At 46.6% G+C, this 25,678-nt stretch overlaps 1 protein-coding gene across 3 annotated transcripts; it reads right to left on the bottom strand.

Annotated features, from left to right (window-relative positions):
- Window positions 1–3,699: 3,699 nt before the first annotated feature.
- On the bottom strand, window positions 3,700–25,678 carry VSTM1 (V-set and transmembrane domain containing 1). 3 transcript variants are annotated; one of them, XM_055239043.1, is made up of 9 exons: window positions 25,525–25,678; window positions 20,595–20,630; window positions 20,201–20,485; window positions 14,230–14,268; window positions 5,156–5,248; window positions 5,048–5,075; window positions 4,790–4,827; window positions 4,653–4,690; window positions 3,700–3,957 (listed from the first exon to the last, which is right to left on the bottom strand). In XM_055239043.1, the coding sequence occupies exons 1-9, from the start codon at window positions 25,556–25,558 to the stop codon at window positions 3,838–3,840; spliced, it is 711 nt and encodes a 236-aa protein (XP_055095018.1). In that variant the 5' UTR covers window positions 25,559–25,678; the 3' UTR covers window positions 3,700–3,837. The 3 variants fall into 3 exon arrangements, with proteins under 3 accessions (XP_055095018.1, XP_055095019.1, XP_055095020.1); XM_055239044.1 differs by lacking the exon at window positions 5,156–5,248; XM_055239045.1 differs by lacking the exons at window positions 14,230–14,268; window positions 20,201–20,485; window positions 20,595–20,630.

Here is a 25,678-nt window from a genome sequence, read left to right as displayed (position 1 = left end):
GAATGCTGAGCTTTGGAAGCAATTAGAACCAAGAAAACAAAAGCTGAAAGCACTGTTACTCACTCCCGCTTCCCGGATGCTCCCTGAGTCATCTTTGTGTTTCTCCATAAAGACTGGCTTCCTCCACATGGCGAGACAGATGGCCACCAAGAACTCCTAAGCTTTAAAAAGAATGACTCTCTGTGGCAAGAAATCGCAGAGACACTCCTCCCCCACCTTGCTACTCCCCATGCGGCTTCCACACTGCAACCTGGGACTGTGTAGTGAGGGGAGGGGAGCGAAGAAGTTTGCGTTATTCCGTTTTCACACTGCCGATAAAGACATACCTGAGACTGGGTAATTTATTTTTATTTTTATTTTTATTTATTTATTTATTTTTTGAGATGGAGTCTCGCTCTGTCACCCAGCCTAGAGTGCAGTGGCGCGATCTCGGCTCACTGCAAGCTCTGCCTCCCAGGTTCACGCTATTCTCCTGCCTCAGCCTCCCTAGTAGCTGGGACTCCAGGCGCCCGCCACCACGCCCGGCTAATTTTTTGTATTTTTAGTAGAGATGGGGTTTCATCGTGTTAGCCAGGATGGTCTCGATCTCTTGACCTCGTGATCTGCCCGCCTCAGCCTCCCGAAGTGCTGGGATTACAGGTGTGAGCCACCGCACCCGGCCAGTTTATTTTTTAAAAAAGAGGTATAATGGACTTAACAGTTCCACATGGCTGGGGAGCCCTCACAATCACGGCGGAAGGTGAAAGGCACATCTTACATGGTGGCAGACGACAGAGAAATGATACAAGCAAAGACAGCTTCATGGGTACTGTAAACTCAGTGTTTGTGTCCCGACAAAATTCAGCTGTTGGAACCTAACCCCAGGGTTATGGTATTTGTAATATGGGAGCTAAAAAGAAATTATTTAGGCAGACAGTGAGGGTAAGAGAGTCCTCAGTAAGGTTTCCTATTAATAAAGAGCAGCCCGCAGATAATTTCTTTTCTAACAGAAAGCAGCCTGAAACACCGAGCTGCAAGCATAGATAAACAAGCTGAAAGCTTGCATAGGTAAATGCCGGCAGCTGTGCCAATAGAAAACGGATGCCTGGGAGCCGGGTATATTCAACATGGAGGTTCCCTCTTTCCTCTTCTTTGTCCCCACACGTGCAGTAAAAAAGCAGACAACATGGCCCCGGCCAGGCAGAGACCCCACCTACCTAATAAAAGATTAGGGTGGGATGGCCACCTTCTTTGTGGGCTATGCAAACGTCACACCTGGTCCGACTAATCTCTCAGACCCTTTGTAAATCAGACACCACCTCCTCAAGCTTGTCTATAAAAGCCCCATGCATTTCACCACAAAACCAGGGGCCCCACTTGGGAACCCCTCTCTCTCTGTGCAAGAGAGAGAACTATTCTCTTTTCTCTTTCTTTTGCTTATTAAGCCTTCGTTCTTTTTTTTTTTTTTTGAGATGGGAGTCTGGCTCTGTCATTCAGGCTGGAGTGCAGTGGCACGATTTCGGCTCACTGCAACCTCCGCCTCCCGGGTTCAAGCAATTCTCCTGCCTCAGCCTCCCAAGTAGCTGGGATTATAGGCACCCACCACTGTGCCCAGCTAATTTTTGTATTTTTAGTAGAGACGGGGTTTCACCATGTTGGTCAGGCTGGTCTCGAACTTCTGATCTCAGGTGATCCGTGCCCCCACTCGGTTTCCCAAAGTCCTGAGATTACAGGCATGAGCCACTGCGCCCGGCCCAGTCTCTTTCACTATGTGAGGACACAGCAAGAAGGTGCCAGCTATGAACCAGGAAAAAAGCCCTCAGCAGACACTGAATCTACCAGTGCTTTTGTCTTGGCCTTCCAGCCTCCAGAACGGTGAGAAATAACTATATGTTGTCTGTAAGCTGCCAGGTCTTTGGTATGTTGATAGCAGCCTGGATGGACTAAGACACTCTCTCCTTCCTGCCCTGGACCCTCATCAGGGCCAGAAGTGGTTGGGGTGATGGCTCAAGCAGACTTTAAAAAGCACTGGCCTAGCACAAAGGTTGGCACACTACAGCCTACAGCTTATTTTTGCAAATAAAATTTTTTGTTTTTAAAACAACTTTCTGGGCTGGGCACGGTGGCTCACGCCTGTAATCCCAGCACTTTGGGAGGCTGAGGCAGGCGGATCACCTGAGGTCAGGCGTTCAAGACCAGCCTGGCCAACATGGTGAAACCCCATCTCTACTAAAAATACAAAAAAATTAGCCAGGTGTGATGGCAGACACCTGTAATCCTAGCTACTCGGGACGCTGAGACAGGAGAATCATTTGAACCTGCGGGGAGAGGTTGCAGCGAGCTGAGATCACGCCACTGCACTCCGGCGCCTGGGCGACAGAGCAAGATTCCATCTAAAAAAAAAAAAAACTTTCTATAGATACATAATATTTATGCATATTTATGACATACATGTGATAGTTTGATACATGCACAGAATGTATAATACTCAAATCAGGGTATTTAGGATATTCGCCACCTCAAACATTTATCTTTTTCTTTTCGAGACAGAGTCTCTCTCTGTCACCCAGGCTGGAGTACAGTGGTGGCATCTCGGCTCACTCACCTTCACCTCCCGGGTTCAAGCGATTCTTCTGCCTCAGCCTCCCAAGTGGCTGGGATTACAGGCGTGCACCACCACACCCAGCTAATTTTTGTATTTTTAGTAGAGATGGGGTTTCACCATGTTGGCTGGGCTGGTCTTGAACACCTGACCTCAGGTGATCCACCCATCTTGGCCTCCCAAAGTGTTGGGATTACAGGAGTGAGCCACTGCACCTGGCTCATTGATCATTTGTGTTGGGAATGTTTCAAATCTTCTCTTCTAGCTGTTTTGAAATATACAATGTATTGTTATTAACTATAGTCACCCTTCTGTGCTATTAAACACTTGAACTTATTCCTTCTATCTAACTGTGTTTGTGCCCATTAACTATCCCACCCCTTCTAGCCTTTGATAACTCTCTCTTTACCTTCATGAGATCTACTTTTTTAGCTCCTACATGAGTGAGAACATGAGGTTGTAAATAAAGTTTTATTCGAACACCGCCACTCCTACTTGTTTACATGTCAGCGATGGCTGCTTTCATGGTACAACAGCAGAGTGGGGTAGTCTCAGCAGAGATCCTACAGCCCACAAAGCTGGATGTGTTACTCTCTAGTCCTTTTGTTTTCTGCCCTCTGGTCTAGGAGTTTGCAGCTCTGGGCGTTTTTTTTTTTTTTTTTTTTTTTTTTTTTTTGTGATGGAGTCTCACTCCATTGCCCAGGCTGGAGTGTAATGGCGCCATCTCGGCTCACTGCAATCTCTGCCTCCTGGGTTCAAGCGATTCTCCTGCCTCAGTCTCCCAAGTAGCTGGGATTACAGGCGCCCGCCACCACGTCCAACTAATTTTGTATTTTTAGTGGAGATGGGATTTCACCATGTTGGTCAGGCTGGTCTTGAACTCTGACCTCAGATGATCCACCCGCCCCGGCCTCCCAAAGTGCTGGGATGACAGGTGTGAGCCCGGCCATTTTCTTTTTTGCTTGTGCTTCCTGGAGATGTTCAATAATTCTTACATTTCTTCCTGGATAGCTGATCAATCATTATTTCTTATTTCCTTGAATTGTTCTAGGAGGAAATGTGGGGTAGAAAGAGTATGGTGGGGTTCTTGGGCATGAATAATCCATAAATAAGTCAGATTTCTTTTTAAGATGAGAAACTTAATTTTATTGATACGGATGAAGAGCAAGGGACACAGAGTCATCTGCATCTCCACGTTTCCGATAGCCTTGGCCAGCACGATCCCCCATCCTTTAGTGGCCGGGGCTGTCTTCTTGCTACACTTTCAGTGCTGCATATTCATGAGATCCTGGGGGTTCCCGGGTGGTGTCGGAAGCTGCCTCAGACAGGGCGCTGGTGCTTAGCTCAGCATAGGTCACTCTTTGGGGGTCTGCCGTCTTTGGAGAAAATAGATGAATATTAGAACTGAGTGTTCAATATGGCAGCCACTAGCCACACATGGCTATTGACATTTAAATTAATTACAATTAAATTTAATTTAAAATCCAGGTCCTCGGTCACACCAGATGCATTTCTTTTTCTTTTCTGTTTTTATAACCCTTTATGTCTGTGACATCAATGGATCTCCGTAAGCCTTTTCTCATTTTTTTAAATTTTTATTTATTTATTTATTTTGAGACAGAGTCTCGCTCTGTTGCCCAGGCTGGAGTGCAGTGGCGTGATCTCGGCTCACTGCAACCTCTGCCTCCCGGGTTCACGCCATTCTCCTGGCTCAGCCTCCTGAGTAGCTGGGATTACAGGCGCCCGCCACCACGCCCAGCTAATTTTTTGTGTCTTTAGTAGAGACAGGGTTTCACTGTGTTAACCAGGATGGTCTCGATCTCCTGACCTCGTGATCCGCCCACCTCGGCCTCCCAAAGTGCTGGGATTACAGGCATGAGCCACCGCGTCCAGCCCGTCCATATGCCTTTTAAATGGAGATTTTGGTTCCCATTAGGGGAGTTTCGTGACTTGTCTAAGACCACATGGGTGATAAACTATACATTTCTGTACGGGCTTAACCAGGAGGCACACACGACCAGCCCATTGTGGTGAGGGAGCTCTTGTGGGACTCCTAAGCGGGAGGACTTACCGAGAGAGATACCCTTTCCATATTGGATAAATCTGCCTCTGAGTGAGAAAGAAAAAAAAAAAATCAGTTCTCAGCTGCAGGAGTCAGAACTTAGTCTTTCTATCCGGTGATTCCCTTAAACTTCCCCGGTCCCTTACCGGCAGCCTCCTGCTCTGGAAGTTTGGAATGGCTGGTTCTGAGAGAGAGAGAGAGAGACACGTGAAAGGATGGGATGTGAAGATTTCGGGGAGAGGGTGAGGGCAATGGAGGGGAGAGGAGGGGAGAAGAGGGGAGAGGAGGGAGGTCACAGAATGGGCTGGGATGGGAGCTCAGGGTGCCAATCCCAGATGTGCCAGTGGGTTCCCTTGAGAATGACATGGGAACTAAGTGGAGTATGAGCTATGCCAAGCGTCTACCTCTTGGTGGATTCTTCAGATGACGAACCTACAAAAAATGCAGGAGGAATTTACCTACCGAGAAAATCCTTCACTCCCCCTCTCTCCCTTTGCGTTCTCTGAGCTCACCGTGCTGGCTGCATCTGTAGATGATGAACACTGAGAGGAAGAGGAGAAGGATGGAGATGCAGCTGAAGATGGTGACAAAAATGGTTCTGGTGTCTGGAGAGGGAAGAGCAGGTCAGAGAATCAGCCTGGCTCCTGAAATCCACTGATGGGGGTGAGCTGAAAAGCTAAGAGGAGCCAGACAGACGTCCTGGCTTCCAAGCCTGGATCTCCCACCTCGGAGCTGGAATTTCCTATTGCTTTGGGGAATTTCCTTAATCTTCTCCAAGCTTCTGTTTCCCCATCTGTAAAGTGAGGATAGCAGCAGTAGCTACTTTATTGGATGGTAGGTCAGTACCTATAGAAAGGGCTGGAACAGTGCTTGGCGCATAGGAAATTCCAAAAATTCCCAGGGAATGTTTGGTGCATAGCAATGATATTGATCATTTATTGTGAGCCAGCTCTGTTCCAGTTGTTCCATATATATGTGTGTATATATATATATATACATATATAAAGAAATGTATGTATATATATAAATATATATGTGCATATATATATAAATGTGTATATATATATATATATATATATATATATATACACTTTTTTTTTTTTTTTTTTGAGATGGAGCTGTGCTCTGTCACCCAGGCTGGAGTGTGATCCTGGCTCGCTGCAACCTCCACCTCCTTGGTTCAAACAATTCTCCTGACTCAGCCTCCCGAGTAGTTGGGATTACAGGCGTGAGCCACCACGTCTGTCTGTGTAATCAGTGTCTGAAATCCACTGATGGGGTGAGCAGAAAAGCTTAGAGAAACCAGACAGATGGCCTGGCTTCCAAGTCTGGATCTCCCGCCTCGGAATGGAACTTCCTCGGAGCTGGACGTTTGGACCAATAGACTTTGAGTAAAGCAGATGACCTACTGTCATACGGGTGGGCCTCATCCTATCAGTTGAAGGCTTTACGACTTTAAGAGAAAAGACTGAGGTCCCCCAAGGTGGAAGGAATTCTGCCTCCAGACTCAAGCTGCAATATCAAGTCTCCCCTGGATCTCCTGCCCGCCTGCCCTGCAGATTTCAGACTTGCCAGCCCCCCACAATCATGTGAACCAATCCCTTAAATCTCTCTCTCCATATATGTATCTACATGTATATGTTCTTTTTTTTTTTTTTTTTTTGAGACAAAGTCTCACTCTTGTCATCCAGGCTGGAGTGCAATAGTGCAATCTTGGCTCACTGCAAGCTCCGCCTCCCGGGTTCAAGCAATTCTCCTGCCTCAGCCTCCTGAGTAACTGGGATTACAGGCACCCACCACCACGCCCGGCTAATTTTTGTATTTTTAGTAGAGGCGGGGTTTCACCATGTTGGCCAGGCTGGTCTTGAACTACTGACCTCAGGCAATCCGCCTGCCTCGGCCTCCCAAAGTGCTGGGATTACAGGCGTGAGCCACCACACCCAGCTTATATCTATATGTTCTATTGGTTCTGTTTTTCTGGAAAACCCTGGCTAACACACACATGATCTCAGCTCTTGACTTCAAACGTGTTTTTTTCTTTTTTTAAAGAGAGAGAGAGATGTGAAAGGATGGGATGTGAAGATTCTGGGGAGAGGGTGAGGGCAATGGAGGGGAGAAGAGGGGAGAGGAGGGAGGTCACAGAATGGGCTGGGATGGGAGCTCAGGGTGCCAATCCCAGGTGTGCCAATGGGTTCCCATTGTTGCCCAGGCTGGAGTGCAGTGGTGCGATCATATTCGAATTCCTGGGCTCAAGTGGTCCTCCTCACTCGGCCTCCAGGGTAGCTGGGAGTACAGACCACCACGCCCAGCCAACTTCAAACACACTTCAAAGAGCTCGTTGATGCCAGGTAATGAACAGCAGTGACAAGGGCATGGAAGGCGTTTAGAGTGGGGAGGGGTGGGGCTCTCTGAAGGAGACATGATTCCCCAAGACACCAGAACGACAAGGGATCAGCTGGGAGAATTCAGGGAGGATTCCTAATAAGAACAGAGTTAGACCAGGGTAGAAAAGAATGACCAGTGGCCGGGCGCGGTGGCTCACGCCTGTAATCCTGGCACTTTGGGAGAGTGAAGTAGGTGGATCACTTGAGGTCTGGAGTTCGAGACCAGCCTGGCCAACATGGTGAAACCCTGTCTCTACGAAAAATATAAAAAATAAGCTGGGCATGGTGGCACACGCCTGTAGTCCCAGCTACTCAGGAGGCTGACAGAAGAGAATTGCTTGAACCTGGGAGGCGGAGGTTGCAGTGAGCCGAGATCGCACCACTGCATCATACACTCGACTGACCGAGACTCCAACTCAAAAAAGCATCCCTCTCAGGAGATAAAATTTTTACCAATTAAAAAACAAAAACACAAAACAAAACAAAACAAAAAAACTAGTTCTTGAGCAATATTGCCATGCAAGTCTACATCATAGCGTTTTAAATTCTTACAACAACCCTGCAAGGTAGTACAATTATTTCCCTCCCACTGGTGAAGGGCATGCATTCCCGTGTGACTCCTGGGATTACAACAAGGGTTGCGTGCAAAGCTCACAGCGTTGAGGAAGAGCGAGCAACCTGTTACTAAAGCTAGGCGACAGAGTCCATGCAGTTCCCCCCGTTTTTTGTTCTTCTTGGCACTTTAGAGTCAAGAAACACAAGTCATGAGACTTTAAGGAGTAAGTAGCAGAAACATGATTAAGGAAAGAAGTTGATCGACTATAGAAGTGAAGACCCAGAGGGGGGCTTCACCAAGACCCCCGCTGTCTTTGTTAGTGTGCTTTGAGTCTGAGAATTTTTCCTAGGGGTGCAATGATCCGTGGTCACATTACAGAGCCAAGTCTGAGATGCTTCACATGCCTGGTCCTCTGCACCAACAGAGGGTCTCACATCCAGACCCTTCACCTACTTGGTTCACTGACTATGTTTGTGTTGGCATTTCTACATGTCTATATATAGAGAATTACCTATCTAATTTATCTATCTCGCTAATCTATCTACCATCTATCTAGGTATCTATCATCTATCTACCTATCTATCTTTATCTGTTTCTCTACCTACTTACCTATCATCTATCCAATCTATCCATCCTATCTAATTATCACTTATCTACCTACTTGCCTATCACCTATCCAATCTATCCTATCATATGTAATTAACTGTCTAATTTTTCTATCTTGTTAATCTATCACTTATCTAGGCATCTATGTATCTATCTTTATCTGTCTATTCACCTACTTACCTGTCGTCTATCTAATCTATCCATCCTATCATATCTAATTATCACTTATCTATCTACCGACTTACCTATCATCTAGCTACCAAATCTATCATCTATCTAATGTATCTGTCAATCATAACTAGTTATCATCTCTCTATCATCTATCATCTGTATGTATCTGTCTATTCACCTACTATAATCTATTTAATCTATCCTATCTAGTTATCTATCTATCTACCTATCTAATTTTTCTATTTTGCAACTCTGTCACCTATCTAGGTATCTATGTATCTATCCGTGTATCTGTATGTCTGTCTATCTATCTATCTAGCTTTATCTAGCTACCTAGTTACCTATCATCTATCTATGTAATCTATCATCTATCTAATGTATCTATCAATCATATCTAATTTTCTGTCTATCTAATCATCATCTATCTTATCTATTATATCTAGTTATCTATCATCTAGCTAGCTAGCTAATCTATCTGTATCTATCTACCTACTTACCTATCATCTATTTATCTATCTAATCTATCATATCCAGCTATCTGTCTAGTTACTTACCTATCTAACCTATTGTATCTAGTTATCTATTACCTGCTTACCTATCATCTGTCTATCTAATCTATCATATCTAGCTACTTATCTACCTATCATCTATGTATCTATCTAATCTATCATATCTAGTTATCTATCTACCTACTTACCTATTATCTATCATATCTAATTATCTATCTATCCCCCTCCCTGAAATAAAGTTCTTTCTGAGCTGATCATCAGGGAGCAGCAAAAGGAGTGGAGAGTTTGAAACAAGACATACTTGAGTTCTAGTACTGGGTCTCCTACCTCCTGACTTTGTGAATGTTCCCTTCCCTTTCTGGAATACGTTATTTTTTGGTTAAATATAAGGAGGGGGCAGAGAGCTAATAATATCTAACTTGAAGAGTTAGGTAATGATGAAAAATCCTGGCTTTAAAGCACTCAGTCTAGAAACTGACTCATTGTGTAGGATAATGGGATTGTAGGTATAATGATGATTTTTTTCACCCAATATTCCACCCACACCCATCTCTTTCTGTAACAGATTCTGTCAATGTTCCTCAACCCATGTTCCCCAGATCCCTTTCCCACTTTTATGCATTCTAGATCGTGGCTTCTTTCCCTTTCCAAAGTGAACATTTGTATCTCTTCTTTGGGGGACTGCCTGGGAGAGCTCCAAATGCCTTGGAATTTACACGCCCGGGGCAAACTGCCACTGACTGCTGTGAAGACCCCAGCTCCCTAGCCTCCGGTCTTTGACCTTCTGTCTCCACTGCTTTTCTGCAGGATTGAGCCAAAGATACCATCTGAGGGACACGGATATCCCAACCTTGTTTAATCTCTTTTCCTCCCAGCCCTTCTTCCCCACTCCCTAAAATGTAATTTTCAAGCCAGGCACGGTGGCTCATGCCTGTAATCCCAGCACTTTGGGAGGTCGAGGCAGGCAGATCACCTGAGGTCGGGAGTTCGAGACCAGCCTGACCAACACAGAGAAACCCCATCTCTACTAAAAATACAATATTAGCCGGGCGTGGTGGTGCATGCCTGTAATCCCAGCTATTTGGGAGGCTGAGGCAGGAGAATTGCTTGAATCCGGTAGGCGGAGGTTGCAGTGAGCTGAGATCACGCCATTGCACTCCAGCCTGGGCAACAAGAGCGAAACTCTGTCTCAAAACTAAATAAATAATAAATAAAATACAATGTCACTTTCACACTAATGCTGTCTAAGAGCCTGCTTCTGGTGGAGCTGAATCAGAGAACCCCTCAAAAGCAACATTTTTTTTTTTTTTTTTTTGAGACAGTCTCACTCTGTCTCCCAGGCTGGAGTGCAGTGGTACAATCTCAGGTTTGCAACCTCCACGTCCGGGGTTCAAGCAATTCTCCTCCCTCAGCCTCCCAAGGAGCTGGGATTACAAGCGCCCGCCACCTCACCCCGCTAATTTTTTATATTTCTAGTAGAGATGAGGTTTCACCATGTTGCCTAGGCTGGTCTCAAACTCCAGAGCTCAAGTGTTCTGCCCAACTTTGCCTCCCAAAGTGCTGGGATTACATGAGCCACCATGCCCGGCCATAAGCAACAATTCTATCAGTGCATCTCCAAGGACTTATGAAAACAGGGCAGGAACAGCTGCTCCTGGACTCTCAGTTTCCCCAGATGGAAGCAGAGGAACAGCAGCCTTGCCTTGTCCTTTCTGTTCTCCCCTTTTCCAGCCTACAGTATCTTTCATGCAGCAATTCACTAGAAATGAGAAGTACATTATTGCAAAATTCTCGTCTTCATATGACCCCATAATTAGCTGAACTGGGTTCACCCTGAGATGTCCACATATCCTGGCCAAATTTCGCATCAGTATTTGCAAATTGCCAGAATAAATTATAAGTTGCTATGCTATTAGAATCAGACTGAGCAACAACATACAGCCTGACATGGGCATAAATGGAGCCACAGACACCAGAAAGAAAGCCAAGTCTTGTGTGATAAAATTCATCTTCATTCTCTACATAGCGATTGAACATAGGGTCCTTTTCTATTGTGTTTGAGGCATATACATACAGGCTGGGGACATTATACCTGTGCTTAAAGATATTTTACTTTTTTATTTCTTTACTGAGACAGGGTCTCGCTCTGTCACCCAGGCTGGAGTGCTGTGGCACAATCACAGTTTACTGAAGCCTCAACCTCCTGGGCTCAAACGATCTTCCTGCCTGATCCTTCCAAGCAGCTGGGGCTGCAGGTGCACACCACCACGCCTGGCTAATTTTTGTATTTTTTGTAGAGATGGGATCTCACCAGGTTGCCCAGGCTGGTCTTGAACCCCTGGGCTCAAGTGATCCTCCTGCCTCATCTTCCCAAAGTCCTGGGATTACAGACGTGAGCCACTGCGCCCGGCAAAGATATTTTATTCTGTTTAGAATTGTGATGATACAAATTTGAACTCAAAAAATACATTTTAAGAAATTATATAATACCCACTGGGATGGCTATAATTTAAAAAAAGAAAAGTAAGTGTTGACAAGGATGTGGAGATATTGGAACCCACGTATATTACTGGAAGGAAGATAACATGATACAGCCACAATGGAAAATGATTTGGCAGTTCCTCAAAAAGTCGAACATAATAGTCACCATATGTCCTAGCAAATCCACTTCTAGGTACATACCCAAGATAATTTACAGTGGGGAGGCAAACAGATACTCCTACCACTGTGTTCCAGCACCATTATTCACTTTAGCCAAGAGGTGCAGACAACACAAATGTCCATCAAAGGAAGAATGGGGCCAGGCACAGTAGCTCACGTCTGTAATCCCAGCACTTTGGGAAGCCGAGGCGGGTGGATCACCTAAGGTCAGGAGTTTGAGACCAGCCTGGCCAACATGGTGAAACTCCCTCTCTACTAAAAATACACAAATTAGCTGGGCATGGTGATGGGCACCTGTAGTTCCAGCTACTCAGGAGGCTGAGGCAGAAGAATCACTTGAACCTGGGAGGTGGAGGTTGCAGTGAGTTGAGATTGTGCCACTGCACTCCAGCCTGGGCAACAGAGCAAGACTCCATCTCAAAAAAAAAAAAAAAAGAATGGATAAGCAAAATGTGGTCTATCCATACAATACGATGCTTTTCACCATGACAAGAAATGAAACACTGATGCATGCTACAGTACGGATAAACTTCGAAAACATTATGCTAAAGAGAAAGGAACTAGTCACAAAGGATCACATAGTGTATGAATCCACTTACACAAAATGTCCAGAATAGACGAAATCATAGACACAAAGAGGCATATGAATGGTTGGAAGGGCCTGGTGGGAAAGTGGGAAATGAGGAATGACTGCTTAATGGGTACAAGATTTTCTTTTAGGATGATGAGAATGTTCTGGAATTATGTAGTGGTGATGGTTATACAAAATGCCAGTGAATTGTATACTTTACAAGGGTGAATTTTTGGAATGTGAATAATATATCAATAAAAAAAGAACGAAAATAAATGATACAAGAGCTCAGAATAGAAAAGCTTCTCTTCCTCCTCCCCCTCACACCTCACTAGATCTCTCACCTTGTTTCTGATACTTCTGTGTTCCTCTCTCCCGTTAAATTTCATATCTTACTTAGAAAATGTTCCTGACATGAATTGCGTTCATAGTGTTAGGGTAGCAGTCATTTCCCAAGCCTACTATCATGGAATAAAAACGTTTCAAATAGCTATCTTGCAAGAACACTTTGGAGGATACCTTTTTAAAAACTGGTTATACCAGCACAGACTGCTAGCAACAACCTTCAGCAACTTTGGCTCTTTGGAGTAGGTTGCAGGAAGATTATGACTTGCTGAAAGGAAGGATGATTAAGCATCTAGATGCCAATTTATATTCTGCATTTGGCCCTTAAAGTCTGGATGAGCTCCTGTTTCAGCCAAATGCTGCCAAAAGCTCTAACTTTTTTTTAATTTTTTTTTTTTTTCTTTTTGGAGACAGAGTCTCACTCTGTTGCCCAGACTGGAGTGCAGTGGTGTAATCTCAGCTCACTGCAACCTCTGCCTCCCAGGTTCAAGCAATTCTCCTGCCTCAGTCACTTGAGTAGCTGGGAATACAGGCACCCACCACAATGCCTGGCAAATTTTTGTATTTTTAGTAGACACTCGAACTCCTGACCTCAGGTGATCCGCCCACCTCAGCCTCCCAAAGTGCTGGGAATACAGGTGTGAGCCACCTCGCCTGGCCCAAAAGCTCTAATTTTTATGAGAACCTCTGAGGACAGAATCTTAGTCAATTGCTAATGAATAATCAACATTAGGGAAAAAAATTCAATATTCACCTGTGTTTGAGAATTTTAGAGTTATAACAAACTCTTGATTATACATATTCCCAAAGTAGCTACTCTGCGTAGGTCCCAGTCCTACTCCCCAAATGGGTCACCCAAAAATTCACCCCCATTATTCCCCAAATCCCACCCTAATTTTTCATCATGTCGTATGGCAAACAACGCCCTCTGTGCTGTTTTACACACCAGCTTCTTCAGAACCCAGAAGCACTTTAGAGGTTATCTCCCCTCATCCCCCACCCTCAAAACACAGCAGTTTCCCCAATAACATTGAGAAAATGGGCATTAAAGTTCTTCTTCTAGGCCGGGTGCGGTGGCTCATGCCTGTAATCCCAACACTTTGAGAGGCTGAGGCAGGGGAATTGCTTGAGGTCAGGAGTTTGATACCAGCCTGGCCAACATGGTGAAACCCCATCTCTACTAAAAACAAAAAACAAAAAACAAAACTGAGCTGGATATGGTGGTGGGTGCCTGTAATCCCAGCTATTCGGGAGGCCGAGGCAGGAGAATTGCTTGAACCCAGAACCCAGGAAGTGGAGGTTGCAGTGAGCTGAGATTGTGCCACTTCACACCAGCCTGGGGGACAGAACGAGACTGTCTCAAAAAAATAAATAGGCCGGGTGCAGTGGCTCACACCTATAATCCCAGCACTTTGGGAGGCTGAGGTGGGCAGATCACGAGGTCAGGAGTTCAAGACCAGCCTGGCCAACATGGTGAAACCCCGTCTCTACTAAAAATACAAAAATTAGCTGGGTGTGGTGGCACGCACCTGTAGTCCCAGCTACTTGGGAGGCTGAGTCAGGAGAATTGCTTGAACCTGGGAGGCGAAGGTTGCGGTGAGCTGAGATTGCACCACTGCACTCCAGCCTGGGTGACAAAGCGAGACTCTATCTCAAAAAACAAACAAACAAACAAATAAATAAATAAAAATAAAGTTCTCCTTGTGCACTTTAAGCAAAGGTGATCCCCCATCTCATGAAGCAGATCTAATTGGGAAAAACATCTCCTTCCTAATTCTCTTACCTGTTTTCATTGAGGGAGCTTCAAGTTCATCGTGTTTATCTAGAAAATAGGAGGGAAGAAAAGGAATTACGCTAATCATACAGGAACCTTGGGGACAGGAGTCCTCACGTCCTACTTATAGACTTCCTGTCTTCTTTGGGAAGCAGAAAAGAGAATGGCTTCTCCATTCCCTAGATGCTCCCTGGGTCCTCAGAGCATGGACAGAGCCTCAGATTACTCTTCCTAATACTCCTGGAGTTTGATAGTATTTTTAATAACAAAAATATTTATGAATGACACTGCTAACGCCCCCTCCAGTTTGATTCCTTGCCAGTCTTCTCTATCTTGACAAAGAACACCATTCACCCAAATTCTTTCTTTTTTTTTTTTTTTTGAGTCTTGCACTGTTACCCAGGCTGGAGTGCAGTGGCATGATCTCAGCTCACTGCAACCTCCGCCTCCCGGGTTCAAGAGATTCTCCTACCTCAGCCTTCCAAGTAGCTGGGATTACAGGTGCCTGCCACCACACCCTGCTAATTTTTGTATTTTTAGTAGAGATGGAGTTTCACCATGTTGGCCATGCTGGTCTCAAACTCATGGCCTCAAGTGATCAACCTGCCTTGGCCACTCAGAATGCTTCCAGGCATGAGCCACTGCACCCGGCCTATATATCTATCTCCCCAGTGGCACCACCTAGTCTAAGTTAAAATATCACCTACTCGGCCAGGCACGGTGGCTCACGCCTGTAATCCCAGCGCTTTGGGAGGCCGAGGTGGGCGGATCATGAGGTCAGGAGATCGAGACCATCCTGGCTAACATGGTGAAACTCCGTCTCTCCTAAACACACAAAGAATTAGCTGGGAGAGGTGGCGGGCACCTGTAGTCCCAGCTACTCAGGAGGCTGAGGCCGGAGAATGGCATGAACCCGGGAGGCGGAGCTTGCAGTAAGCTGAGATCGTACCACTGCACTCCAGCCTGAGTGACACAGGGCTGTGTTCTCATCTGGAGGCTTGACTGGGGAAGGGTCCATTTCTCCACTCCTGTGGTTGCTAGCAATATCTGGCTCTTTACAGCTGTAGGATTCATGCTAGACTGATTCTGCAGCACTTGCAAGAAGAGAGATTGAGAGAGAGAGAGAGAGAGAAGAAAGAGAGAGCAAATGCCCTAGCAAACAGAGTTTTATGTAATGTAACATAAATGTGACCCAAAGCAGAGGACTCAGCTAAGCTGTGCCTAGACTCCTGACCCACATCAACTGTGAGATAATAAATAGGTGTTTCAGTCTGCTAAATTAGTGGTAATTTGTTTTGCAGCCATAGATCACTAATACAATGCCTCTCACAGTTATTCTCCATCTATAATGTGTTTTTTAATTACTCCGATAGCTTGCTCTTATTTATTTATTTCTTTCTTTCAAAGAAGAATGTGAGCTCCTGTTGGCCAGAGACCTGGTCTGTCTCAGTTCCTACAATATGCTCAGGATCTACCAAAGTATCTGAATTTGTAGGGTGAACGGGCAGCTATTTTTGTGCCAGGTATTTTGCATTAATTTTTTTGTAATGGAAGCATTTATATGCCCATTTTGTAATAAGTAAAAAGTAGTATAATAAAGTGATTTGCAAAGCAGCAAACAGATTGTATATGGAAGGCTGACCTGGAAAATCAACCACTGGAAATTGATACTATAGCCTGTCTTGTGATGTAATGGTACAGCTGCGATAGAGGTGAAGAAATCAGGAAACAGTAGATGATATGCCAGAGAACATAACTGGAAAATGGCAAATAATCTCCAGGCTTTTAGGGCTAAAGTGTGGGTGCAAAAATTCTTAAGACTACAAGAAAGAGTTATTGGGAATACAATTTGAAACCAATATCAAAGTGATGAGCACCTTGTTGGAGTATCATTGATCAAGAGCCTCAGAAAGAGGGCAAATCAGAGGTGAAACATTAAGTACTCAGTTACTCATCATGCCCCAAGCCCAGGCTAAGTCATTGGTGTGGACCCATGGCTATTTCTACACTACACTGATGACTGTAAGGTCTCTCCAGAGATTTCCCATGATATGGCAGGATTGACCTGCTGGAAGCAACTGTGGTCAATTGAGAGGTATTGTTTAGTGACTAATAAATGAATGGATGGATGGATGGATGGATGGATGGATATGGATAGGTGGGTGGGGGTGAGTGAATGGGTGAAAGGGTGGATGGGTGGATGAATGGGTGGAAGGATGGACAAATGAGTGGCTGGGTAAATAGATGGGTAGGTGGGTAGATAGATGGATGAGGGGGTGGGTGGATGGATGAATGGAAGGGTTGGTGGTTGGATGGATTAGTGGATAGATGAATGGATGGATGGATGGATGGATGGATGGATGGATGGATGGATGGGTGGGAGGATGAATGGATGGACAAAGTGGTGAATGAGTGGATGGATGGAAGCGTGGGTGGAAAGTTGGATGGGTGGGAGTGTGAATGGAAGAAGGGGTGGGTGGATGGAAGGATGGAAGGATGGATGGGTGGATGGAAGGATGGATGGATGGATGGATGGATGGATGGATGGATGGATGAGTTGATGGATAGATGGATAAGTGAGTGGATGGATGGGTGAATGAGTGGGTGGGAGGGTGGATGGCTTGGTAGGTGGGTAGATGGGTGGGTGGGTTGATAGATGGGTAAGTAGGTTGATAGACGGATGGGTGGGTAGATTGATAGATGGATGGGTGGGTAGATAAATGGGTAGATGAAAGTGATGTAAAATTATTCTTTATCCCTCTTCCTTGGAATCTCAAGTCATTTATGTTACAATCCTCCCATGTGCATCTTCTCACCGTGGTCCTCATCATTTTTTTTCCGTTGCCTGCACCATGCCTGCCATACTTTTCCACACAATGGGATCTCTTAGCCCCATAATCCATTATTTGCCATTCCTACATCCCTCATAGAGCACCGGACACTCTTTCTGGCTTTCCTTCTCTGGTATAAAGAAATATAAATTTTCACTTATGTCTGAACAGCAACTGTGAAGCTCATTGTTTTTGTGACACCGGGGAGGTCACCTAATCTCTATAAGCAAAAAGAAGTTAGTAACACAACCACCCTCATAGGAAGTGAAGACTGAACGAGTTAGTGGAGGCAAGTTACCTGTCGTGGAGACAGGAACATAGAAAATGCTAGATACGTGTCAAATGCCAGTGTTATCACTCTATCCTCACCTGTCACCCAGATCTCCAGCTCGTTGCTGGGGAAGGAGGCCAAGTGTGATGAGTTACTCAGGTAATACACACAGCTGTAGTTTCCACTGTCATTACTTGTCACGTTCCAGAGCATGAAATCAGTCTGGTTTTTTCTCACTTGCCTGACTTGTAATGGTTCTGGGATCCCCATTTTCAGCAGAGCAATGACAATACATTCAGTTCCATTGTATGGAGTGAGACATCGCAGCGTCCTGAGACCTGGAGTCATCCCAGGGTCTACATTGACTGAGAGCAAAGGTTCTGGGAGTGATCCTGAAGAGGACAAGGCAATGGAGGTAAAGAGAAGGGCCAGGGCTTTTCCATTTTCTACTGCACTTGGGGACTATCTCATCCATCTCTCCGTATTAACCATGTCTTTCATTTTCTGCATTTGATGCTTTAACATTTTGGGGCCTTGCTGCCCTTGGTGGGACCTCCCCTCCCAGGGTTAGTTTAATTTCTAGAGCCAGTAAACCACTTGTCCTTAAGTATGTCCCTCAAATGCAAGCCAACAGATCCGGAGCGCCCACACTCCCAAACACCTTCATTATGGGGCTCTCACACTCAAGGTCAATGTTGTCCTCCTAATCACCCCAGGTCCAAGAACTAGACAACCAGGGACAGCCTCTATACCCCAAAGCCAATTCTTTTTTTCTTTTTCTTTTCTTTCTTTCTTTTCTTTTTTCTTTTTCTTTTTTTTTTTTTTTTTTTTTTTTGAGACAGGTTCTCATTCTATCATCCAGGCTCGAGTGCAGTGGCACGATCTTGGCTCACCACAGCCTCTGCCTCCCGGATTCAAGCAATTCTCGTGCCTCAGCCTCCCAAGTAGCTGAAAGCACAGGTGCACACCACCACACCCAGGTAATTATTGTATTTTTGTAGAGATGGGGTTTCGCCATGTTACCCAGGCTGATGTCAAACTCCTGACCTCAGGTGATCCGCCCTCCTCGGCCTCCCAAAGTGCTGGGATTATAGGCATGAACCACCACACCTGGCCAACTCTAATCTTGTTCTCCCCACAAAATACAATCAAAGCTATGGTCCACAGTTCTTCCTCCTCCCTCTGCCCCGATTGACCCTAGTGCTTCCCCCCATACCCCCCCATAGTATAGCCCTCCTCCTCCTCTTGGGGACTGTAACAGACCATCTTTTCCATGGCAATCATCACTTGGTCTGTCAGTCTTACCATACCTCAATTTTCTATTAACTGACCATATTCTACACCACCCTCCCACATCCACATCACTGGGACCCTCTCAGAATCCCTGATGAGAATCTTGCCCCACATTCAGTTCCCATTTTCACATTGAAGGTGTTGCATCTATCCTTCTTCTTCTTTTTTTTTTGAGACAGAGTCTTGCTCTTTCATCCAGGCTGCAGTGCAGTGGCACAATCTCAGCTCATTACAACCTCTGCCTTCTGGGCTCAAGAGCTTCTCCTCCTGCCTCAGCCTCCCTAGTAGCTGGGATTACAGGCGCCTGCCACCACGCCCAGCTAATTTTTGTATTTTTAGTAGAGGTAAGGTTTCACCATGTTGGCCAGGCTGGTCTCGAACTCCTGACCTTAAGTGATCTGTCCACCTCTGCCTCCCAAAGTGCTGGGATTACAGGCATGAGCCACCGAGCCGTGCCCGGCCTGCATCTATCTTTTTGTCTCCTAGGTTCCTTCTTCCCCAGCCACGTCCCACGACAGGAAAAGAAATACGTGTATCAGGCAGGCTTTGGTAACTCACGCCTGTAATCCCAGCACTTTGGGAGGCCAAGGCAGGAGGATCACCTGAGCTCAGGAGTTCAAGACCAGCCTGGGCAACATAGATCCTGTCTCAACAAGTAATTTAAAAATTAGCCAGGTATGGTGGTGCTTGTCTGTACTCCCAGCTACTTGGGAGGCTGATATGGGAAAATTGCTTGACCCTGGGAGGTTGAGGCTGCAGTGAATTGTGTTCATGCCACTGCACTCCTGCCTGGGTGACAGAGCAAGATTCTGTCAAAAAAAAAAAAAAAAAAAGCAGCCAAGTGCAGTGGCTCACTCCTGTAATCTCAGCACTTTGGGAGGCTGAGGTGGGCAGATCACTTGAGGTCAGCAGTTCGAGATCAGCCTGGCCAACATGGTAAAACCTGTCTCTACTAAAACACAAAAATTAGCCAGGTGTGGTGGCACACCCCTGTAGTTCCAGCTACTTGGGAGGCTGAGGCAGGTGAATTGCATGAATCCAGGAGGCGGGGGTTGCAATGAGCTGAGATCATGCCACTGCACTCCAGCCTGGGCAACACAGCAAGACTCCCTCTCAAAAAAAAAAAAAAGGCCGGGTACGGTGGTTCACGTTTGTAATCCCAGCCCTTTGGGAGGCCGAGGCAGATGGATCACTTGAGGTCAGGAGTTTGAGATCAACCTCACCAATATGGTACAACCTCGTCTTTATTAAAAAATACAAAAATTAGGCTGGGCGCGGTGGCTCATGCCTGTAATCCCAGCACTTTGGGAGGCTGAGGCAGGTGGATCACGAGGTCAGGAGATGGAGACCATCCTGGCTAACACGGTGAAACCCCATCTCTACTAAAAATACAAACAAACAATTAGCCGGGCGTGGTGGTGGGCGCCTGTAGTCCCAGCTACTTGGGAGGCTGAGGCAGGAGAATTGCTTGAACCCAGGAAGCAGAGGTTGCAGTGAGCCGAGATCATGCCACTGCACTCCAGCCTGGGCGACACAGCAAGACTCTGTGTGCATCAAAGAGTACATCTGAGGCTGCCCTTCTCACCTGTGACCACCAGCTGCAAGTGTTCACTGCTTTCTGACCACTCATGGGAGGCTGTTTTCTTGTAGGCACAAAAGTACCTCCCAGCATCTTTAGGCTTCAGGTCTGTGAAGGGGAATTCAGCTTCATTTTGTGCCAAGCTCTGTTCCTGCTTGTACCCAGAGTCGTTCACCTTGCGCAGCACAAATGTCACATTCTGGGAATGAGCCTGACACTTCAGGGTCACATTGCTCTCGGCTTCAACCACCGAGCTGGGCCAGGCGTGGAGGGAGGGCTTGGGCGGTTTCTCTGGAAACAATTCAGAGTTGATTTGAGTCTAGAATTCAGATGATTAAAGGAAAAGGTCATGAAGCGTGGGATGCAGGAATAAATAAAGTTTAAGTAGGAGAAAACTCACCATTCTTTTTCTCATCTTCGTAGCCCAGACACAGCCCTGGAAGAGAAATCTCAATGAGAGAAAAATTATGTGCTTGTCCTTGAGTACAAATCCAGCAGAGAACGTATGACTAGCTCGTTATAGGTCTGAGATATAGATATATGTATTATGTATATATGTATTATATATAATAAATATATTAAATATATGTACACATATACATAATACATATATAAATATAATACATATATTAAACATATGTATTACCTATATGTATATATTTTTGGCAAATATCTCCCCAGACTTACCTCTTACTTTTGTTCCATTGTTTGTCATTCAGAAGCTAGGTGTATGGAGAAAATTCCAGCAACTTCTTTCTTTTTTTTTTTTTTGAGATGTAGTCTTGCTCTGTTGCCCAGGCTGGAGTGCAATGACATGATCTCAGTTCACTGCAACCTCTGCCTCCCAGGTTCAAGCGATTTTCCTGCCTCAGCCTCCTGAGTAGCTGGGACTACAGGCACCCGCCACCACGCCTGGCTAATTTTTATATTTTTAGTAGAGACAGGGTCTCACCATGTTGGCCAGGCTGGTCTTGAACTCCTGACCTCAGGTGATCTACACGCCTCAGCCTCCCAAAGTGCTGGGATTATAGATGTGAGCCACCGTGCCCGGCCCAGCAACCTTTTCTGATGTATTGAATTGCTTTCACGAGTAATCATTCTTTCACCATCTAGAAATTGTTCAACATTCACCTATGCTTTTTTCTTGTATTTTCTGTGATTGCAGTGTTTTGTTTTGAGACAGAGTCTCACTGTGTCACCCAGGCTGGAGTACAGTGGTGCAATCTCAGCTCACTGCAACCTCCTCCACCCTCTGGGTTCAAGTGATACTCGTACCTCAGGCTCCAGAGTAGCTGGGACTACAGGCGTGTGCCATCATGCCCAGCTAATTTTTGTTGTTGTTGTTGTTGTAGAGATGGGGTTTTGCCATGTTGCCCAGGCTGGTCTCAAACTCCTGAGCTCAAGTGATCCGCCTGCTTCGGCCTCCCAAAGTGCTGGGATTACAGGCATGAGCCACTGCGCCCAGCCTGATTGCAGTTTTTACCCTTGCCACTTAAATAAATGCAAAGGTTATTTTATCGTGGAGTGAGAGAGGTGGGTTTTATTTTTTATATTTACTTATTTATTTATTTATTTATTTATTTATTTATTTTTATTTTTTGAGACAGAGTCTCGCTCTGTCACCCAGGCTGGAGTGCAGTGGCATGATCTCGGCTCACTGCAAGCTCTGCCTCCTGGGTTCACGCCATTCTCCTGCCTCAGCCTCCTGAGTAGCTGGGACTACAGGCGCCCGCCACCACGCCCGGCTAATTTTTTGTATTTTTAGTAGAGATGGGGTTTCCCCGTGTTAGCCAGGATGGTCTCGATCTCCTGACCTCTTGATCCACCCGCCTCGGCCTCCCAAAGTGCTGAGATTACAGGCGGGAGCCACCGCGCCCGGCCGAGAGGGTTTTCTTGCTCAGTTCCAGTAGAGAGAATCCGCTCCCCCTTCCTCGTGTCTTCTGGTCCCAAATACTCTCCTCAGTTTAGCTTTGGTTTCCACTTACATTATCTCCTCCCTCTTCTGTGTTCTGTTCTCTACATTCCCCGCCGGGAAGGGAGCGTCGTAAACTTGGGTGGAAAATGGGATGTCAGTCATGGGGCTTGTTTCAGGTGAAGTTACGTAGAATTTAGGTAGAAATTCTCTAGAGCCACGAGAGTGTCTCAGGACATTGGTTTCTTGTTGACACAGGTGCCGATGCAGAACGTGACCCCCCTACCAAGCTTCACCGCAGACGAATGAGGTGGAGGCCTCACGATGGACCGAGGCTGCGTTGGCAGCGAGATTCGCTGGGATTGGCAGGTAGGAAACAGCCTCTGCGTGGGCAGGGCATCCCAGGACTCAGGCTCTCTTTTGAGACCCTCCCCAAATCCCGCTTTTAGACTCATGTCATCTCATCTCTGCTATCCACCCATCGTCTGTTCAAACAGTGATTCCTATATTCTTTTTCTTTTTGAGACAGGGTCTCACTCTGTGGCCCAGGCTGGAGTGCCGGGCTGCAGTCACAGCTCGCTGCAGCCTCAACCTCCTTGGCTCAAGTGATCCGCCCGTCTCAGCCTCCCAAATAACTGGGACTACAGGCACGCAACACCACGCCCGGCTGATTTTTAAATTTTTTTGTAGAGGTGAGGACTCACTATGTTGCCCAGGCTGGTCTCGAACACCTGAGTTCAAGCGATTCTTCCACCTTGGCCTCCCAGCGTGCTGGGATTACAGGTGTGAGCTACCTGCACCCAGCCCAATCCCCATATTCTTTTTCTTTTCTTTTTTTTTTTTTGATACGGAGTCTCCCTCTGTCACCCAGGCTGGAGTGCAGTGGTGCTATCTCAGCTCACTGCAACCTCTGCCTCCCAGGTTCAAGCGATTTTCCTGCCTCAGCCTCCCGAGTAGTTGGGATTACAGGTGCTCACCACCATGCCCAGCTAATTTTTGTATTTTTGGTAGAGATGGGGTTTCACCATGTTGGCCAGGCTGGTCTCAAACTCCTGACCTCAAGAGATCTGCCCACCTGGGCCTCTCAAAGTCCTGAGATTACAGGCATGAGCCACCACACCCAGCTGATTTGTGTTTCTTGAAAAGAGAAGTTCAAGTTGTAACTCCCAGGACCTGCGAATGTGACCTTATTTGAAAATAGTATTATCTGATCTTTGCAGATGTAATTAATTAAACTAAGATGAGGTCATACTGGAGTAGGCTGGGTATCTAATCCAATATAATTTACAAGAAGAGAAAAAGAGCTGGGCGCGGTGGCTCAGGTCTGTAATTCCAGCACTTTGGGAGGCCAAGGCGGGTAGGTCACGAGGTCAGGAGATCGAGACCATCCTGGCTAACACGGTGAAACCCCATCTCTACTAAAAATACAAAAAATTAGCTGGGCGTCGTGGTGGGCGCCTGTAGTCCCAGCTACTCGGGAGGCTGAGGCAGGAGAATGGCGTGAACCCGGGAGGCAGAGCTTGCAGTGAGCCGAGATCGCGCCACTGCACTCCAGCCTGGGGAACAGAGCGAGACTCCGTCTCAAAAAAAAAAAAAAAAAAAAAAAAAAGAAAAGAAAAAAGAGAGACAGACACGCAGAAGGAAGATGGCCATGCAAAGACAGAGGCAGAGAGGCCAGGCTGCAATCATAGTGCTTTGGGAGGCCAAGATATGAGAATTGCTTGAGCCCAGGAGTTGGAGACTAGCCTGGGCAATATAGAAAGATCCCATCTCTACAAAAAAAATTATTTTAATTAGCCCAGTGTGGTGGTGTGCACCTGTAGTTCTAGCTGCTCAGAAGGCTAACGGGAAGGATTGCTTGAGCCCAGGAGCTGAAGACTAGCCTGGGCAATATAGCAAGACCCCATCTCTAAAACATAAATTAATTAGTCCAACATGGTGGTGTGTGCCTGTAGTTCTAGCTGCTCAGAAGGCTGCGGGGAGACTTGCTTGAGCTCAGGAGGTTGAGGCTGCAGTGAGCTATGGTGGTGCCACTGCACTCTGGCCTGGGCAACTGAGACCCTGTCTAAAGAAAAAAAAAAAACAGAGCCAACAATTGGAGTGATGCATCTACAAGTTAAAGAATGCCGGGAGCACTGGCTCACACCTGTAATCTCAACACTTTGGGAGGCTGAGGCGGGCAGATCACCTGAGGTCAGGAGTTTGAAACCAGCCTGGCCAACATGGTGAAACCCCGTCTCTACTAAAAATACAAAAAATTAGCCAGGTGTGGTGGAGGGCGCCTGTAATCCCAGCTTCTCAGGAGGCTGAGGCAGGAGAATCGCTTGAACCCAGGAGGTGGAGGTTGCAGTGAGCCGAGATCACACCACTGCACTCCAGCCTGGGAGACAAAGCAAGACTCTGTCAAAAAAAAAAAAGCTCATCTAAGGTGCAAATGTGGTAGGAGACGAGCATTACCCCAAAAGGAAGGGCTGCACCCAGAAAAGGAGGAAGGAACTGAGGCAGATGAAGCTTGTCGATGTCCACCACACCCCCTGTGCACCAGGGAGGAACTGAGGCCTTAGGCAGGTGGAGCTCTGCTGGGTCAAGCCTAGAGCTTCTGTGTAGTGAAGCCGAGATTATAACCCAGGTCTTCCTTTTCACAGTGTGAGCTCTGTCTGAATACATCAGGTTCAACTGGAGGATCGTTAAAATCAGCCTAAGAATCGGGCTGGTCAGAAAATTGTCTTCTTGGGGCCAGGTGTGGTGGCTCACGCCTGTAATCCCAGCACTTTGGGAGGCTGAGGCAGGTGGATCACCCGAGGTCAGGGGCTTGAGACCAGCCTGACCAACATGGTGGAACCCTGTCTCTACTTAAAATACAAAAGTTAGCTGGGTGTGGTGGTGTGCACCTGTAATCCCACCTACTCGGGAGGCTGAGGCAGGAGAATCACTTGAACCTGGGAGGCGGAGGTTGCAGTGAGCCCAGATCACGCCATTGCACTCCAGCCTGGGCTACAGAGTGAGACTGTGTCTCATAAATAAATAAATAAATAAATAATAGAGAGACAGAGAAGAAAATTGTCCTTTTGCCCACAGCCTTGCACCCTGTAGATCCTTAAGCCCAGCCCTCCTTATTCCGACGGAGGATGATGGCAATACTGCGGTATTTAGTGGATACAGACACGGAGACCCCACCACAGCTCTGCATTTCTCAGCGGAGTCTGTCCCCGTGTCTCTGCAGCGCGGCCTCCTCGTGGCTTGCATGTGGGCGGCAGAACTCACGCCGGCGACGCCCACAGCCCAGACCCACCCACCGCAGGTGTGCAACGCATGGAAGTCATTACTTCCACACACCGCATTTCCACCTGGACTTCCACTCCCACATGAGTTTTCCTCACCAGCCCAAGCCCATTCGTCCCAGCCCTGGAGGACTCACCAAGGCAAAGCAGGGAGAGGAATTCTGTGGTCATAGCGTCCCTTCTCCCAGAACCAAGGCCCCGCCTTCGGTTTTACCCTTCAAAGGCGGAGCGGGACTGGGGCGGCCGCAGCTCTCGGGCTGCCCGGTTCGTCCCCAGGATGTGCAGATGGAG

The sequence above is a fragment of the Symphalangus syndactylus genome, chromosome 13, assembly GCF_028878055.3.
Source record: "Symphalangus syndactylus isolate Jambi chromosome 13, NHGRI_mSymSyn1-v2.1_pri, whole genome shotgun sequence".
NCBI classification, from domain to species: domain Eukaryota; kingdom Metazoa; phylum Chordata; class Mammalia; order Primates; family Hylobatidae; genus Symphalangus; species Symphalangus syndactylus.
This window is presented reverse-complemented; position numbering and strand designations above follow the sequence as displayed.

Coding starts and splice junctions, on each gene's coding strand:
- VSTM1 (XM_055239043.1), bottom strand. CDS start 25,558: ATGACCACAGAATTCCTCTCCCTGCTTTGCCTTG. Junction 20,631..25,524: donor CCTCTCCCTGCTTTGCCTTG/GTGAGTCCTCCA, acceptor TTTCTCTTCCAG/GGCTGTGTCTGGGCTACGAA. Junction 5,249..14,229: donor AGCTCCCTCAATGAAAACAG/GTAAGAGAATTA, acceptor TTCCCTCTCCAG/ACACCAGAACCATTTTTGTC.